At 34.9% G+C, this 17912-nt stretch overlaps 1 protein-coding gene across 3 annotated transcripts in view; it reads left to right on the top strand.

The window, feature by feature from the left end:
• Positions 1-17912, top strand: part of ELP2 (elongator acetyltransferase complex subunit 2) — a 48224-nt gene that overhangs the window by 2424 nt on the left and 27888 nt on the right. For 2 of the 3 annotated variants that reach the window (XM_072605271.1, XM_072605272.1), the window contains exons 2-8: positions 4338-4416; positions 6338-6408; positions 9864-10020; positions 13333-13410; positions 14914-14978; positions 15443-15509; positions 16062-16202. In XM_072605271.1, coding sequence (XP_072461372.1) covers positions 4338-4416; positions 6338-6408; positions 9864-10020; positions 13333-13410; positions 14914-14978; positions 15443-15509; positions 16062-16202 — 658 coding nt within the window. Of the gene's footprint in view, positions 1-4337; positions 4417-5168; positions 5265-6337; positions 6409-9863; positions 10021-13332; positions 13411-14913; positions 14979-15442; positions 15510-16061; positions 16203-17912 lie in introns of those variants that run through there. The other variant, XM_072605273.1, reaches the window with a different exon arrangement.

The following is a 17912-nucleotide window of genomic DNA, read 5'->3' as shown; positions in this document are numbered from 1 at the left end:
CATTAATGGGAAACTTGTTACAATACGAGCCTTTAAAACAGGTCTTCTTAAACAGTTTTGTTTCATGGATCCTTTTGGCAGTCTGGTGAAGCCTATGGATCCCTTCTAGGGTAGAGAGAAGAGAGAAAGGAAAGGGAAGGGGACAAGCATTTATACAGTACCTGAAAACTATGTGGTAGGCATGGTGCTAAGCCTTTTACAAATATTTCTCATTTGATCCTCTCAGCAATCCTGCCAGGTAGGCACTATGTTGATATTATCTGCATTTTACTGTTGAGTGAACTAGTATCTTAGACAAGATTTGAACTCGGGATATCCTGATTCCAGGCCTGGTGCTCTATATCCAGTGTTCCACTTAGCAGTCCTATCCCTTATATAAGAAAGGAGGGAGGAGAAGAGAGTGGAATTAGGGAGGTCAGTTAGGAAATTGTTGAAGTAATTCTGATATGAAAGGATAGAGTAAAATGGTAATAATGAGAACATAGAGAAATAGAGAGCTATAATAATGAGAATTTGAAGGAATATGTGATAGCAATTGATGACAATATGAAGGATGAAGAGGAGAGTCACAGAATCATAGTATCTGGAAAAATAATCTGTTCTACAATGTACATAACAAGCCTTTGTTTGAAGCAAACAGTAAACAGAAACCTGCCATCTCCTGACGCTGTCCATTCTATTCAAGTACTCCCAAGATTTAAACATTGTATAATTGGTAGAAAGATGTATATAGAAAGAAAAGTTTGGAGGATAGTAAGAGTTTTGGTGGATACAGATGATGTGCTTACTTCTGGGCATATGTTCAAAGTGAGGATGGAATACCCAAGTGGAAATATCCAGTAGGCACCTGGAGTACAAGAGTGGAATAAGAGTTATCTGCAAAGAAATGATAGTTGATAGTTAAGAATGAGGGACAAGCTCCCCAAGGGAGAAAGTAAATATGGGAGCCTAAAGTCAGCTGCCCTGGGTTGGCATCCTGGCTCTAATATTAGCCATTTCTACTACATCTTTACTTTTCCAAATCCATTTCCTCATCTATAAAACAGTAATAACAACTGTACTATTATCTTCTTCAAAGTGTTGCAGTAATGAAAATGTGTAAAAAGTAAACCACTGTGTAAAAGGCAGCTACTATTATGTGAATCACCAAGATGTTACCTTAAGTAATGGGCAGCTGTGGAGGGTCTATCCTTAGGTAGAGGTGTCTCTGACTCTCCAGTAGCAATATGACAGGCCTTAATTTTTTTTAATGATGAAGTCAGCAGCAAACGTCAAATTTCCATATGTGAAGGATACAACACTACTCTTATTGTTTGTATCCCCTTCTGATTATCCTTCTATTCTCTTATGTGTAATTTTATGTTTTATTGATGCTGTTTTTTTTTTTTAATCACTATCACTACTTGCCCCCTTTTTCCAAGACACCTATCACCTCTTTTGCAGTAAAAGCTTGCCTTCTCTTGTCACAAGAAACTACAGTCAAGCAGAAAAAATTTGAGTTGTACTGGTCATGTCTGAAGATGTATACCTCATTCTGTACCAGTAGCACAGATAGGTAACCAGTGTTCTGGAGTCATGATTCGTCATTGTATTGGCTATACTGTGTCTTTCAAAGTTGTCATTTGTAATGTTGTAGTCAAAATAGTAATCGTTCACAAATTGTGGTATATGAATGTAATGGAATACTATTATGCTATAAGAAATGATGAGCAGGTGGATATCAAAAAAACCTGGAAAGACTTAGATGAACTGATGGTAAGTGAAGTTAGCAGAACCAGGAGAACACTGTATAAAAACAGCAACATTATCAGTGATCAACTTTGATAAACTTGGCCTTCCCCAGATTCATGATGGAAAATGCTGTCCACATACAGAGAAACACCTATGGAGTCTGAATGCAGATTAAAGTGTTCTATTTTCACTTTTTTGTTGTTTTTTCTTTTTTATCATTTTTCCCTTTTCTGACTCTTCTTTCACAACGTGACTGACGTGGAAATATGTTTAATATGATTGTGCATGTTTAGCCTATATCAGACTGCTTGGGAGGGGTGGTGAGGAAGGCAGGGAGAAAAAATTGGACTCAAAATCTTATAAAAGTGAATGTTGAGAACTATTTTTACATATAATTGGAAAAAATACTATTAAGTAGGGGGAAAAAAATCCTATAGTATTTGTTCTCCAGGTTCCTCTGGTTTGACTCACTTTGTTATGCATCAGTTTATACAAGTTTTCCCAGGCTACTATGAATCTGCCTTTTTGTTTTTGTTATGGAGCAATAATACTCCATTCCATTTACATGCCATAATTTGTTCAGCCATTTTTCAATCGACAGGCACTCACTTTGTTTCTAGTTCTTTGTTACAACAACAAATACTAACTGTAAGTATTTTTCTACATAAAACCCTTTCCCTCATTGATCTTTTTGAGGTATAGACATAATAATGATGCAATTAGCAATTGCTGTCCCTCTTCTTCCTATTACCTTAAACCCCTCTTATCTTCACTTATTTGGGGGAAAACAAAAAGAAAATCCTTGTAACAAATATGTGTAGTGAAACAAAACAGATTTCTGTGTTGTCAGTCTCTGAAAATGCAGGTCTCAGTCTGCACCTTGGGTGTCGCTTCTCTGTCAGCAGGGTGCTTATCTTTCGTTTTTGGTCCTGTGATATAACTGGGCATCTCATTGTTCTGAATCCATAAACTTTTTTTATAATGCTTTCGTTTTGATTGTTCACGATTCATTCCCTACGGTTTATGCACCATAAAATTTAATACTTTAAAATATATACTACTTTATATTTTCTCTTAATTGTTCTAATGTATTGGTCTTAGATTTCAAGTACATAGAAGTCAGAGACCATAGCTTAGAACTCTTTGTATTCTCCCTGTATTGCCTAACATGGTATAATTTATGAGGTAGATAATAAATATTTGCTCAGTTAATGGCTGCATGAAACTTTCAAGAGAGTCAGGGTCATTTGGTGTCATTTCCCATTGTACCTGTTTTTTGACAAGATTTTTGGCATTGTGCTGGTGAATGGGAGCAATTGAGTTTGACTGGAGTGTAACATGTGGGAGATAATATGCTGCTGATGTGTGTTCGTTCCTTGTTGCTGAAGAAGACCATGCCATCAGAGAAATAATGGCCTGACTTGCACTTGACTTTGTTTTGAGTGAGGGAGGGCTGTGCTACTGAAGAGGCTCAGTGGATAGAGTGCTGGGCCTGGAGTCAGGAAGACCTGAGTTCAGATCTGCCTCAGCTGCTCACTAGCTGTGTGACCCTGGGCAAGTCACTTAACCTGTGTTTGCCTTAATGCACTGGAGAAGGAAATAGCAAACCATTCTGGTATCTTTGCCAAGAAAACCCCATGCACAGTATGGTCTACAGGGTCAGGAAAAGTATTCTACTAATGCTGCATCAATTCTTACAAGCTTTGCCAGGCTTCTCTGAAACCATTCTTTTCATTATTTCTTACAGTACTATAGAATTCTGTTACATTAACTAATTGTAATTTGTTCAGCCATTGTTTAATTCTTGGACACCCTCTTAGTTTCCACTTCTTTGCTGTAACAAAAAGAGGTGCTGTAAGTAATGCCGTGCATATGGGTACTTTCTTTGCTCTCTTTGTTTCACGGCAGTTTTTGTTAAATTTTGGGATTTTCCTTGTCCAAGTGTTGGTGTTCTTGACTTTATCAAACATAATGCTGCTATATTCAATTAATTATCACTGTGTGTGGTGAAGCATTGTGTCTCTGATCATACAGTTAGTGCATATCAGAGGCAAGGCTCAAGTCTTCCTAACCTCAGTGGCAAGTCTCTCTATTTAATATACCATTGGGAGTACCAAGATAAAAAATTACATTTCCCTGGCCTTAAGGAAATGCTTCACTACAACTCAGGTCTTTTGACCACAAATTTAACACTTCCCCCTGCCTTCCCCATACCACACTATATCATATCAGATAGTCTGGTGGCTGGTGTCATGTTTATTGAACTTGGGAAAGTGCGTATTTTTGTCATATCATCTGGTTGCCAGAATTTGGTTGTAAAACATAGTGTAAAGCAATATAAGCTAATTTCCAAGGTAAATATCAGTCATAAAATAGCTCCTCAGGGCTGTGTCCCATGTAGTTTGCTACTGTATCATTTGAGATTGAATTGTGATTCATGCATGAATTCTTTAGGTTTAGTTTCTGTTAAGTAAGGGAAACCTGTATGAAGTTATCCATCTCCATAGCTGGGTAGCTGTATCTTATGTTAGAGGGAAAAATCCTGATTTTGTTTAGGTCCAGCCTTGAAATATAGATTACTAATACCACTGTTTTCTTTCTCATAGAAAGGAGTTGTTATTGACACTCTGAATGGTCACACTGGTCGAATTAATTGCATACAATGGATTCAAAAACAGGATGATTGTAAGTATTAATTGGGTTCTTTTAAACTAGTTTGAATTTTTTTTCTTGATAGGACAAAATTGATTCTTAATTATCCTCCATATTAATCTTTAGTCTGATGTTATACATACTGTAAAAAGGCCAGATTTTTACAGCTTAAAAAGCTCTAATAAACACATTATTAAAATAATTACAATTAATGTAAACTTACACTAGTTTGGATATATTATGGAGTGAATAGTTTAATTTATGAAAAATCTTAAAGGATAAAATAAAAACATCAAACAGTCATAGAACTAGAACTAAAAAGAACCTTAGTGGTTATCTAACCCAATTCTTTTGTTTTGTACGTTAAGAATTGAGATCCAAGCTATGAACTTTTCTTTCAGGTACCTTTAGTAACCAAAGCTCAGCTAACAGAGAGGTTCTTAGGAAATCTCCAAAAAGAAAAATTGAGAAGGAATGAAATGGAGCACAAAGAGCACATCATCATTATGATCATCAGCAAATAGCTAATTTAGCAATACTTAGTGTTAAGACCTGGAGTCTTAAATGAAAAAGCCTACAGTGTAGTCCCAACTCTCCTGCCAGGCAGCTGTGTGATCTTAGACAAGCCCCTCAGCCCGAGTTTCCTAGTTTTTAAAATGAGAGAATTATTCCAAATAATCAGTAAGATCTCTTTTAGCAAATGCAATTTGTGATTCTCATTTATAATTAGCATAAGCTGCAGCTTTTAAATGCTCATTTACCCCCCAAATGTTTTAAACATGTTTCTTGCAATTTGGTATTGCAAGGAGTTGTTATTGACACTCTGAATGGTCACACTGGTCGAATTAATTGCATGCAATGGATTCAAAAACAGGATGATTGTAAGTATTAATTGGGTTCTTTTAAACTAGTTTGAATTTTTTTTCTTGATAGGACAAAATTGATTCTTAATTATCCTCTATATTCATCTTTAGTCTGATGTTATACATACTGTAAAAAGACCAGATTTTTACAGCTTAAATAGCTCTAATATACACATTGTTAAAATAATTACAATTAATGTAAACTTATTAGTTTGGTCTTTCGAGAAATTATAATACTGTGATTCAAATACATTATAATTTGAATACAGTTAGAATTCAGGCTGAATTAATGTGGTTTTGTTGTACTTATTTAATGACATTTTAATTCTACAATTTTTTTTAGAATAAATTAAATAAAACAGAGTTTTATTGGTATGGGAGAATTTCTGATGTGGAAACTCCTTTTTCTGATGCAGATATAATCTTAGATTACCTGAGGACACTGAAATGTTGTGATTTGTTCATGGTTACTCTGCTAGTATATGCCAAAGGTGAAACCTCATTTCAGATCAGAACTCTTTCCAGTATACCAAGCTGTTTCCCAAGTGTACAATATATAGACATAATTTATATCTATATATCTATATTTATGTATTCTTCTCCCTGCCTCCTTTCCAAAATGAGCTGTTGCTCTTTAACAACAAAAACGTGTGCAAACATTTTTAAACTATTTTATGAGTTATGTACCTGATTTTATGAGTGTGCATATGTATAAGGGGAGAAGGAGATAGGTAGAATGAGAGATACTCACTGGTGCCTATGGAAGGTCAAGAAATCTAGAGGAAGCGCCCAGCATGGCTATGGAAGATTTAAAGAAGAATATGGACAAGAAATATTCAAGATGAGGACTGGATTATATTTATTGTAACTAGTTGTATTAGTGTGATTACCCACACTGATGAGATTACAGATTGAGTGAAGGATTAGTATAGAGTATTCTTGTATGGGCCTTGAATTTTTCACTTTGAAAAATTTTCCAGCTATAGTATGCTGTAATACTGAATTTAACATATGTTTAACATATGAATTTAACAGTGAGATATTATGTAAGAAATAATAGAATTCACCCATTTATAATTTATCTTGTTTAGCTCCTGCCACAGAATTGATTTCTGGAGGATCAGATAATCAGATGATTCTTTGGGAGATACAGAAAAACGAGGTAAACAAACATGTTTTGAGTTGCTTTTTATTTGTTTATTTATTTATTTTTAAATCTCATCCATGATTTCATCAGTATAGGAGGCACCCAATGAGAAACTTCTTTTTACCAATTCATCTTATAGTCTCAATGTGACTTATCCAGGATCACACAGCCTGTCAGAGGCAGGACTTGATGTCAGGTCTTCCTGACCCTAAGGCCAACTTCTATTCATTGTTCCATGCTGCTTCCCTTAGTGTCCTGTATAGTTGTAAAAATATTTTGCTTTTGCTGGTAATTGTCATTCATGGTTTTTGTTTCCTCTTGTTTCTGTTGTTTTAAAATTTTCTGCAAGCTTCTTGGTTTTTATGCACAGACACTATATCTTATAATTTTCATTAACCTCATAACTTTCTTCACCCTAGTCTCATATCTTATTTCCATGTGATTGCAAATATCTTTCTGAATGTCCAGGTGTTTTCTGAATGCTTTTCAAAATCCACTTTGTCAGCCACGTCCGTCTCTCTCTGTATTTATCAGAGCCAAGTAGAAAGGGCCATGAGGGATTTTCACATTGGACCAGTGTTCCTTGTTTCCTTCTGCCAGAGTGACTGGGCTCTGTGGCATGGCTAACTTAGGAGGCAAGTGTGGGCTGATTATTAAGGGTTTGTATCTATTTTGGAAGGTCAGAAGACTGGGTAAAAGCCCAATAGACCTTGTTGTCATTTCTGTCACTTTCCGTTCATTGTATCCTTTGCTCCTTTTACTTGTTTTGGTTGGGCTGTGAGAACAGAAACCTTTACTTGTACAACAGTGGGATTTATTTGCAGAGCCCTGGGGTGGATAGAAACTTTAGATACAATGTTTCCTGATTGCTTGGCACTTACAGTCTTGGATACTGCAAAACACAAATGCTGAGGACTATAGTATACCATATTTTAGAATGTGTATATTACATAGATCAAAGACAAAGAAGTATATGGAGTAGGGGGAGGGATCATTACTGACTGAGGGATTAAAGAAACCTTGGAGAAGGTAGCATTTGAGTTGGGCTTAAAATATGAGTAGGAAATTATAGTGAAGAGGTATAGAAGGATATTCCAAACATAATAATAGTAAAAGATAATAATAGAGTGCTTAAATGTTTACAAAGTCCTTTAGATACATTATCTCATTTGAATAAGGTGAGCAGAGGCATGAGAGCAGGATGTGTTTAGGTTAAAAAATAGCCTAGTTTGACTGGAGCAGGTATAGAGTTCTTGTAGAGGAACAACATGACATAAAGTTGGAAAGGGAGGGTAATTTCACATTGTGGAGGGCCTGGAAATTTTGCTTGACTCAGGAGAGAGTAGGGAGACACTAAACATTTTTGAGATGAGTGACATGTTAAATCTATGCATCAAAATGTTTTGGGAGCACTTACCATAAGGATTAATGGACAAGAGAGGGAATGAAAGGGGAAAGATCTGTTAGGCTGTGGCACCAGGATGAGAGGGTGGTCATGAGGATCTACATTAAAATGGTGGCCATGGAACTAATGAGGAGGCTACAGAACTAAAATCCCATAACAGTGTGATTGAATAGATGTGATATGAGAGATGAGGGAAATGCAGGAGTTACATATAAACCCAAGATTAAGAACATGGGAGACTGAGTTAATGTCCTGCCAGTCACAGAATAAAGTCAGAAGGAAGGGCAAGTTTAGGGAAAAGATAATGAGTTCAGTTTCAGATGCCAGTGGTTTGTCCTTGTGGAGAGGCATCGAGAGCCATTGGAGATGTGGGTTTGGAGCTCAGATGAAAGCTTAGTCATGGAAATAGATATTTGGTATTCATTTGCTTAAAGTTGTGAGAGGCAAGAATGTATGTTTGTCAAGGGGAAGAGTAGAGAGAAGAGGGGCCATGTTCTTTTAGGAGAATGACCACATTAAAGCGGGGGAAGAAGCTAAGGACCTAGTGAAGGAGACAGAAGAAACATTGAGGTGGGAAGGAGAACTAGGAGAATGAAGCCAAAGGAAGACAAAGTATCCAGTAAGGAGGGTGCAAACAGTGAACATTTCTTAGTGACAGGAGGGAAGGAGGGTTGTTGCTAGCTCCTCATTTTCAATTTCCAATGTGTCCTACTGTCCCCCAGTCATCAATTTCTTCATTTGTGGTGTTGAGATCTTTATTCCCTACCTACGAAGTCATGCTTTTTGTTCTGTACTCCCCAAAACCATAAAAGAGAGCTGTCCCTCTCATTTGGGGGTCATATCTTTGCTGAGGGAGCTGAGATCCTATTTTTTAGTAAATTTGTTTTTTACTGATAAGTTGATCATGCTCAGAACTTTGTTCCTCATTTTATTTCTACTGTAACACCCCTTATCAACAGGATCCCAGCCCTTCTCTTATGGGGGAGATAGCAAGGGTCAGTGGTGGATTGTTGTGGAAAAAAGTAGAAGTAATATGGAAAGGCCAGGGCATCATGGTTGACAGGAAACTATGTTAGTGAAGATAAAATGTCCTCCAGGACTGTCCTTAAAGGCAGGCACTATCACTCATCTTTTCATTGTACTATGGTTTTAAGGTTTTTTAATCCTTAAAAAGTGGAGCTTTTTTAATCCAAGTAATTTAAGATGAGGTTGGCAACACCGTTTTGACATAATATTTTTTATCTTAATGTTGCTCTTCCTTGTTTCTGTTGAGACATCACCATCCTTCCAGTCACCTAGGTTTAAACCCTCAGAGTCCTCCCTGACTCCTTCTTCTCCTCTCCCTCTATTTTTCCCTTCCCTGCTCCATATAAAAATCAGTGGCCAAGTCTCATTGATTTCACCTCCACAACATCCCTCACATCTGGCCTTGTTCCTACTCAGAAAGCCACTACACAAGTTTTAACCATCATTTCTCACTTGGAGGTCTACTTAGTCTTCCTGCCCTCAGTCTCTCCTCTCTCATTTGTTCTCCACACACCTAACACATTAATATGTTCAAAGCACAGGTCTGGCTTGTCACGACCCTGATCAGGAACCTCCAGTAACTTCTTCTTGCTTCTAGGATAAAATAGCAATTATTCCATTCAGCATTTAAAGCCCTCTGTGATCTGGCTCCAGCCTCCCCTTACTGTTCCGACTCCTCATCACACTTATTATCTCCTGGCCAGACTGGCCTCCTGCGGGTCTATGTACAGGACACTTCATGACTCTCTGCATGGGGTCTCCTTCCCCGCCAGCCTGCAGTGCTTTCTGTCCTGCCTCTCTTCCCATATGGGGACTATCCTGTTCCCTCAATTACAGTCCTTTGTCCCCCATGACTTTTTGTTTGCATTTTGTATGTATGCTATATGTGTTGTGTTATACTTACTTGTTTTTACTTATACATACTGTTTTCCCCCAGAAAGACTATAGGTTCTTTGAGGGAACTGGTTTTTGTTTCCCTGACTCCAAGGGCAGTGCTTGCACATAGTAGGCACTTAATTGCTTTTTCTTGTTGTTGTAGCTTATACAAGTAACTCACTTCAAAGGCCATGAAGGTGCTGTTTGTACTATCGCTGCTATTTACCAGAAGAGTGCCTCAGGTGTAAAATTATATCCACTTATAGTTTCTGCAGCTTCTGATTCTACAGTTCGAGTGTGGTCCAAGGTGGACTCAGAAGGTAAGCAAAACTTCTTCATGTGTTATAGATTGAATATTTAAAGAAAATAATTGATTGTTAAATAAAAGATTAGAAGAGGTAGTCATTATTAATATTTTCTGACATTTTATTTGGAATTCAAATGTTTCTTTTGAATTTTCTCACAGTTTCTGTAAAGCTAAAGGAAATCCTTAGTCTTTTTTTCCTTTTTCATTTCTTTGTAATTTCATAATCAAATGTATTTAGTAACTGTAGCCTTTAAATTTATAGAGTATTTTGACTAGTCTAATGGAAGGATTTTTGGAAGGAGTATTAGACTAGAAATCAGGAGACCTGCCTGGATTTTATTTTATTTTTTCATTATATTTAAATTTATTTTAAACTTAAATACAAAGTAAGAAAAAAAACCATTGCCACATACACAGTAGAACATAAGAGGGGATTCACTATAAAACAATAAATTTCCATTTCAAGAAAACCTATATAATAAATAGTACACATTATTTTCAAAGCTGCCCAGCTATTTTTTGCTTACTTGTATGGTTTCTTTTGTCCTGCCATGCATTTTTTACTTTATTAATTTTTTCTCCTTCTCCTCCACTACAATTAATATACATACACGTACACATATCTATGTATATAAACACATATACTTATATGGGTACATGTATGTGTATATATGTATACATTTTACATGTGTACATAGATAGTCATAAAATGTACATATATACATATGTGTGTATGTATATATATACACATACATACATACATACATACATTAACACATATGCAAGACTATATTATGCTTATTTCCACTTATCATCTATTTCTCTGTAGGTAGAAAGTACCTTCCTTCATAAATCCAAGTCTTTCCATATTTTTCTAAATGGACCACCTCATTATTTCCAAAGCACAACAGTATTCCAACCCAGGCACATTCTGTCTGGGAGATTGTCTAAGAGAGTTTCCCCCCCAATTTTTCTGTATTCCTTCTGTTCTTGGGTACATAGATTTTATTTATACCAGAAAATTTAAATTGAAAATAATCAGAATTATCCATTTTACACTTCAGCTCTGTTTCATCTTACAATGTGGTTTAAGGCCTGATACTACTACATGTTTTTCCCTTGGTTTTCTTGAAGTTTCTGACCCTCGCTCTTCCAAATGAACCCTGTTATAATTTTTTTCTGACTCAGATAATTTTTTAGTAATTTAATTGGATTGGTATTACATAAATAGATTAGGTAAAAATGTTATTTGAAAATTGTATTAGGTATTAGTTCAATAATTTAGATCTAACTTTGTATGAAAACTATTTTGTGTTTATTTCCATATCTGCCTGGGTTTTAGCTCTGGTGCTGTCATAAACTAGTTTAAGTTTTTTTTTGTAAGACAAAGATCATGGTAGCTGCTTTGCTGAATTCAGTGTTCCATCCCTGGATTCCACAGGCCAATCTCCAGGCCTTAGAATGCACACAACCTTCCTGTAAACTGCTTAGGATTGTTTGTTGTTCTTTGAGGCTCAGCCTTTTGTTTCAGGCCCCGCCTCCCAGATTACTTTTCATTATTATTTACTTGTATTTTGTACCCATGCATATTCTTTGAGGGAAGGGACTGCTTTGTGTTGCTGTCTCCCACACTTAATGAAGCTGTAGCAGATGCTTAATAAGTGTTTGTTGTCAGTTGATTTTGGAAGTCATATGCCACATGTTATAAAAACACTTTAAAAAACATAAACTGCAACAGAAGAGCAAAAGTAAATGTTATTTTCAAAGCAGTTATATTTCATTATACTAGTATATTGTTATTAAACATTAACAAGCTAAAAAGGAAAATTAATTTACCTTACAATTTAATATTTTCCCAACCCATACTTTTTTTCTAGCCATTTTTCATAAGTACAACTCTTCTCACTTTTTATATAACTTTTGTTTTAGCATCAACTAATGGTATTAAGTTGTAAATTATCAGTCCTCATTTATCCATGTAGGTTATTTATTTTATGAATAATTTCCACCGCTTTGTGAGATATTATTGTTGTTATGATGGATTTGTGGTCTCTTTGATTTGGGAGTTTTCTCCAGTGATGCAGTTTGCAGATCATTCATGCCTTTCCCTCTTGTGGGCCTCTTGTTCATTTCTTCCATGGTTTGCCATAGGGGATCCATTCAGTGGATTTCTCCTGGTGTTGGTGGGATACCAGTGGAACATCCTGGCTGTCTACCTGTCATCCCTTGTCCTTGCCGTGTGACCAGCCCATCTACTCTTCTTATCATAAAATTCCTTGATGACATCTTCCGTGCCTCTTCCTTTTCAGAATTTCTCAGACCTTATTTACATGTATACATGTTGTTGTTTTGAATCAAAACTTCTTAGAACTTTTTCCGTTTATTTGTTTCAGCCTGTTCACACCATTGCTTGCTATGTGGTACTTATTTTTAATTCTTTAGAAGCAGTTGTATTCCATGTCTTACTGCCATATTGCAACTCTGGTAGAATATTAATATTGAAGAGATTGCATTTGCTTTCACGGGAAGGATGGGGTCAGTAAAAGAGCTTTGCAATTTCCTGAAAACAGTTTAGCCCACCCTCTTTCTCTTGTTTAACTCTTATCATTAATGATAATATTAATAAATCAAATGTATATAGCATTTTATGGTTTAGAGAGTACTTTTATATCCAGTATCTCACATAATTCTCATAAAAGTCCACTGAGACAGACAGCAAAAATACTGCTTTTGTTATACAGTTAAGGAAGTAAAGGAATCAGTTACTTTCATGGATTGTCCTTTACCTGTATATTATATTACAGTCTAACCTTCTTCATCCATTTGGTTTTTCCTGTTGGTAATTAGGTTGAACTCTTTTGAGTCATTAGGAATCTCATTTAGGAGGTTTTGCAGTGTTTTGAGGTTTGATGTAATTGGCACAATGACATCCAAAAAAGAGGACCTTCTGAAAGATCTTATCTATAAATCCTTTTTTAATTTAGATATCATACATAATGGTAAAAAATATCTTTGGCAATCAAATATCTTCCTGTTTTGTGCCTTGCTTAATATTAATAATCAGATGGTTGTTAGAAAATTATCTCTACTGTGATTGGCACAAGCTCATACAGATAATAATTGGCAAGATTCAGACTCAGGTCTTTCTTAATCAAAATCCAGGTCCTTCACTGCCTCCTGTGTTTACCAGCTGCTAGGTGACTTTTCCCATCGCTAAGCCAAAACCTGCTGCTTCCTTCACTGGTTAATACCCTGTAGTGTTTAAGAGCCACTATAAATAAATGAGTTGTTATAATTATTAATTGTGCTTTTATTATTTTTTTAGCAAAATGTCTTCAGACCTTGCAGTTTGGAAGTGGGTTCATTTTGGATGTCTCCTTATCCTTTTTGCCTAATAGTATTGGTAAGTATCCTGCTGGTCATGTATAAAAGATAAATGAGTGCTTGTCTATTTCAGCTATAAAAAGACCTTTTAAAAGGCTTAATAAATAAATAAATTTTATATAACACATGCACACTCATACTTGCACTCATTTTCATATCCTAGCTCTGCCTCTTCTTTTGGTTGTTGCTTTTTGATTTCCAAGAAATATAGAGTTTTTATGACAATTCTGAGAGTTTAGATTGGGCTACCAAGATGTTTCAGGTTCTCGTATTTCGTTGCTCTAAGGATTAGTATAAGGTAGTGAATACTAAAAGGTAAAAGAAAAAGTTATTAAATTTGATTGGAGTTAATATAAATTTTATAACTGATAAAATGTTTGTGGGCTTGGAAATTAACTTATAGCCAGAACTAAAAAGTAGCAAAACTCAAATGTATTATGTATGTATACATAATTCCATGTATTTTAAGTCTCCTGAACACAAAGAATTGGGTAATTATAAAAAGTCAAGTAGTGATGCTATAAGACCTACGCTATTTTTGCCCAGATAATAGATGCTTCCTGTTCATGGTTTGCTCTTCCTCTAATCTCCTTTTCCCCCCATACCATTTTGAGTTCTTCATCCTTGAAAATACTCCTTTTAATACTAGGGCACCTCATGTTTTTAGGAACAAACTCTATCCAAGTTATCCTCACTTCTCAGTATAGTACTTGCCCATCTGTCACAGTCATTCTTTGAGTCAAAAGGGATTTCAAATTTATAGTTCTTGCCTGGAGAAATTTTTCTTTAGTGGTTGTCATTTCTGCTAGTCAGTCACCATATTTATGCTGAATAATGCAGTCATTTGAAGATTTATAATTTCATCTCAAAATTTATTCTGTATCAACCAGTCAACTATTTTCTTTTATCTTTCCTTTCTCTTTATTGTTCTTCCCCTCTCTCCCCAAAGTCTGAACTGAAGGAAAACATATCATAGTTTGGATATAGTTATAGGAGTATTAATAGCCACAACGATGAAGTTTTGGATGAGAGGTGTGATCATTGATATTTTCAGTAGTAGTCAGTGGGGTATAGTAGAATTGCCAACAGTTGTTTGAGGGAGGATGGATATGGGTGACAGTTAATAAAAACGAAGATACGAAATATAGATCCTTTTAAAATATTATTGATCCAGTAAATATTAAACTAGTCACTGTTCTTTGAGTCCTAGACAGCATGGAACTGAAAGAAATGTAATACTGAAACATGAAAGGTCTATAAATATGGTAACGAGAAATAGTTAAGTAATATTTAGCTTTGTCTTCTATTTTACTGTGATAAGATTCAACCCAAATCTCAGCATAAAACATTTTGCTATTAGAATTCAAGTTCCTTGTGCCTGGGTGATTATTTTTCTTTTTGTCTTTGTATCTCCAGAGTCTAACCCAGTGCCTTGCACATAAAAGACAATGAATAAATACTTATTAAATCAAATTGAATTGACAGTTTTGCAATAAAAAATTTTTCTGACCTTGTTTTTTAGTACCAGTTCTAGCTTGTGGCGGTGATGACTGCAGAATTCATTTATATATACAGCAGGATGATGAGGTAATCACTACTTTTCACTCTTGCTCTTGGAAATTCCTCCTGTTTTCTTTCTCTTGCTGTCTTTTCTTCATAGGGTCTGTTATAATTGTTATCTGATTAGATAACTATAAATATGTGTACATGCATGTATTCTTATCTTTTTCTAATGTAATTATATATCATAAATTCATGATTCTTCCCCTTAGAGGAAATTGAGGTGGAAGGATGAAAAGTTAAATGATCTGTCCGAAGTTGCATAGGTGTAAAGCAATTATGTATCTATACATACATAATTCTGACTTTTGATTCCCAATTTAATTGAGAGTTTAAATGGTATGTGATTAGTATATTATCCTCTGCAGAATTGGTAATTCCTCCAGATAGGAAGATGACTTTGGGTATGGACTTTTGAGGACCAATGAAGTTCTTGAAATGTCTTGACATATTGAGTACCTAAAAGAATCTTGTCATCTTGTTTTGTTTAGTTTCATAAAGTGCTTTTGCTCTCTGGACACGAGGATTGGATAAGAGGAGTTGAATGGGCAGCCTTTGGTCAGTATATGTCATATCTCTCTAAGGAAAAAAATATACTTTTTTATATTTCATTTCTTTTATATCTCCCATTCTTTGCTCCTTATCAGAACAAAAGGTTCTTGTCTTTTTAAGCAATAATGTTAGATATTATTGTTATTACTCTTTCTCTTGATCGTCAGTAAGAGTAGATAGAATAAAGCAGTTTGACAGGACTTAGAAAACTTAAGCAACTTACCTCCTATAGGAAAGCCACTTTTTGGGAAATGTCCTTGTAGAAAATTGTCTTCAGAAGATTGTAAAGTTCTCTTTTGAGTCTTTATGTGAATGAACAATTTCCCATGTTATTTTATGGTTCCGTAACATGACAGATTAGATGTAAGAAAGTAGCATTTTGCATACATTGTGCAGCACTGTGTTGTGTGGGAGGTTTTTGAAAACATTTTAAGTGTAATGTTGGGGAAGGAAATGGCATATAAACAAATCCTAGAATATGCTAAGGGAAGGATTACTGTGGAAGAAAGACTGCATAGTTTTAGAATATAATATTAAATTGTCATTTTTCTTCATTAGGAAAAGATCTTTTTTTAGCAAGCTGTTCCCAAGACTGTTTAATAAGGGTCTGGAAATTGTATGTAAAATCAACATCCTTCGAAGTTCAAGAAGATAATGACATAAAGCTGAAGGAAAATACTTTTACTCTGAAAAATGAAAGTGAGTAGTAACAAAAATGCTAGGATATAGAAATCCTTGATTTGCTCCCTTCTCTGTAGCTCATTTAGTCCTTTCACTAGTGATTAATTTGAAGGTTTTTTCTCTACAATTGTCAATTCTTTATTAAAAATTAATTTGTGAAGTTCTTCGTTTGTGAAAATGATTCATCTGAAATAATTTCCTTTGAAAATGAAATAATTTGATGGTGTATAATATTTCCAGATGGTCCAAATAGAATAGACTTGGTTTGGATAAATGCATAACAGTATAAGGTCAAAATTGTGACAACAGTAAATATATTACAATGAAAATTTTGCGATATAAAATATTTGTTGTAAGTAGCTTTTTAAACATTGGTGAGTTGGCAGTTCTAAAATGAAAACTAATTTAGGGACACATTTAAACTTTTAAAACTGTCAAGGGTATGAATAATATGTATTTTTTTGGACAATCTGTGTTTTCATTGGTGCAGGAAAAGCTGAGTGAGGAACTTCCCTCTGCCAATGCACCTCACCACCTACGTTGCCAGTTACAATTTAATGTCTTCAAGAATCCCTGGGATAGGTGACTTGCTTAGAGTCGTGCAGACGGCATGAATCAGTGGCAGGTCTTGAACAAGGCTTCTGATTTCTAAAACCAGATGTCTCTTCATTTTCCTCCACTGCTTCTTATATACGCATACTTATATACATACAATAGACAAAATAATCACAGTATTCAGATGTGTTCTATAAAATTCTGCTTTCCTATGTACAAAACATGGAAGCACTACTGCTCATATATTAGTTTCATTATATTCTTGAATATCTCTTTTTTGAACCTATAGTTAGCAGTTAATGTTTATAAGTATTGTTCAATTATAACAGTATTCTATAGTGAAAGGGTTAAATATGCACATAATATTGTGTGCACAATGTTATATTTGAACTCTTTGATTCTTTTCAGGCAAGGAGTTCTCATACTTTTATGTTGTGATAAAAACTTCATATTGAATGTCAGTACAAACAAACTAAACTTATTTAATAATTACTTACATTTGAATTAATGTTGAGACTGTCACTTTAAGTCCACATCAAAATTCTTTCTCTGATCATTCTCATTTACTTTTCCTCATATAATAATGGTGTATATTTCATTCTTCTGATTCTGCCTTTTTCACTTTGCCTTATTTCATAAAGGCTTTTCCAGGTTTCTTTTTGCATTTCTCAAACGCCTTGGTCTTAATTTCATTATATTCCATTACATTAATGTAGTACAATTTATTTAACTGTTATACTGTCATTGGATATTTTGTTTATTTTCAGCTTTTTTGAAGTGATGTATAATGCTTCTATGACAGAACCCAAGCTGAGAGCCCTTTTTTGTTGTTTTTGATAACACTTTCAGGATGTATTCCTGGCAGTGTTTTGTAACTGTTACTTTGTTCTGCCAGACTGTGCTTGATCTCACCTTCATTGCCCATGCAAAGTATGTACATACGCAAAAGTGGTCATTATTATAGCCTGTAGTTAGTATAGTTTAAAGTAAATGGGGGAGGGAGGAAGGTACTTTATATTAACTTATACATACCCTAAATTTAATTTTAAAGTCTCAGGGCTTAAAGAAATATTTGATACATTCATTTCTATATTTCATTAATAAGCTGGTTATAGTATGCTAAGCTTAAAACTAAGTCTTTACAACTTTTCTCTTATATAAATTCTATTGCAT

The sequence above is a fragment of the Notamacropus eugenii genome, chromosome 4, assembly GCF_028372415.1.
Source record: "Notamacropus eugenii isolate mMacEug1 chromosome 4, mMacEug1.pri_v2, whole genome shotgun sequence".
Classification (NCBI taxonomy): domain Eukaryota; kingdom Metazoa; phylum Chordata; class Mammalia; order Diprotodontia; family Macropodidae; genus Notamacropus; species Notamacropus eugenii.
The sequence above is the reverse complement of the archived record's forward strand: the minus strand, read 5'-3'. Positions and strand labels throughout refer to the sequence as shown.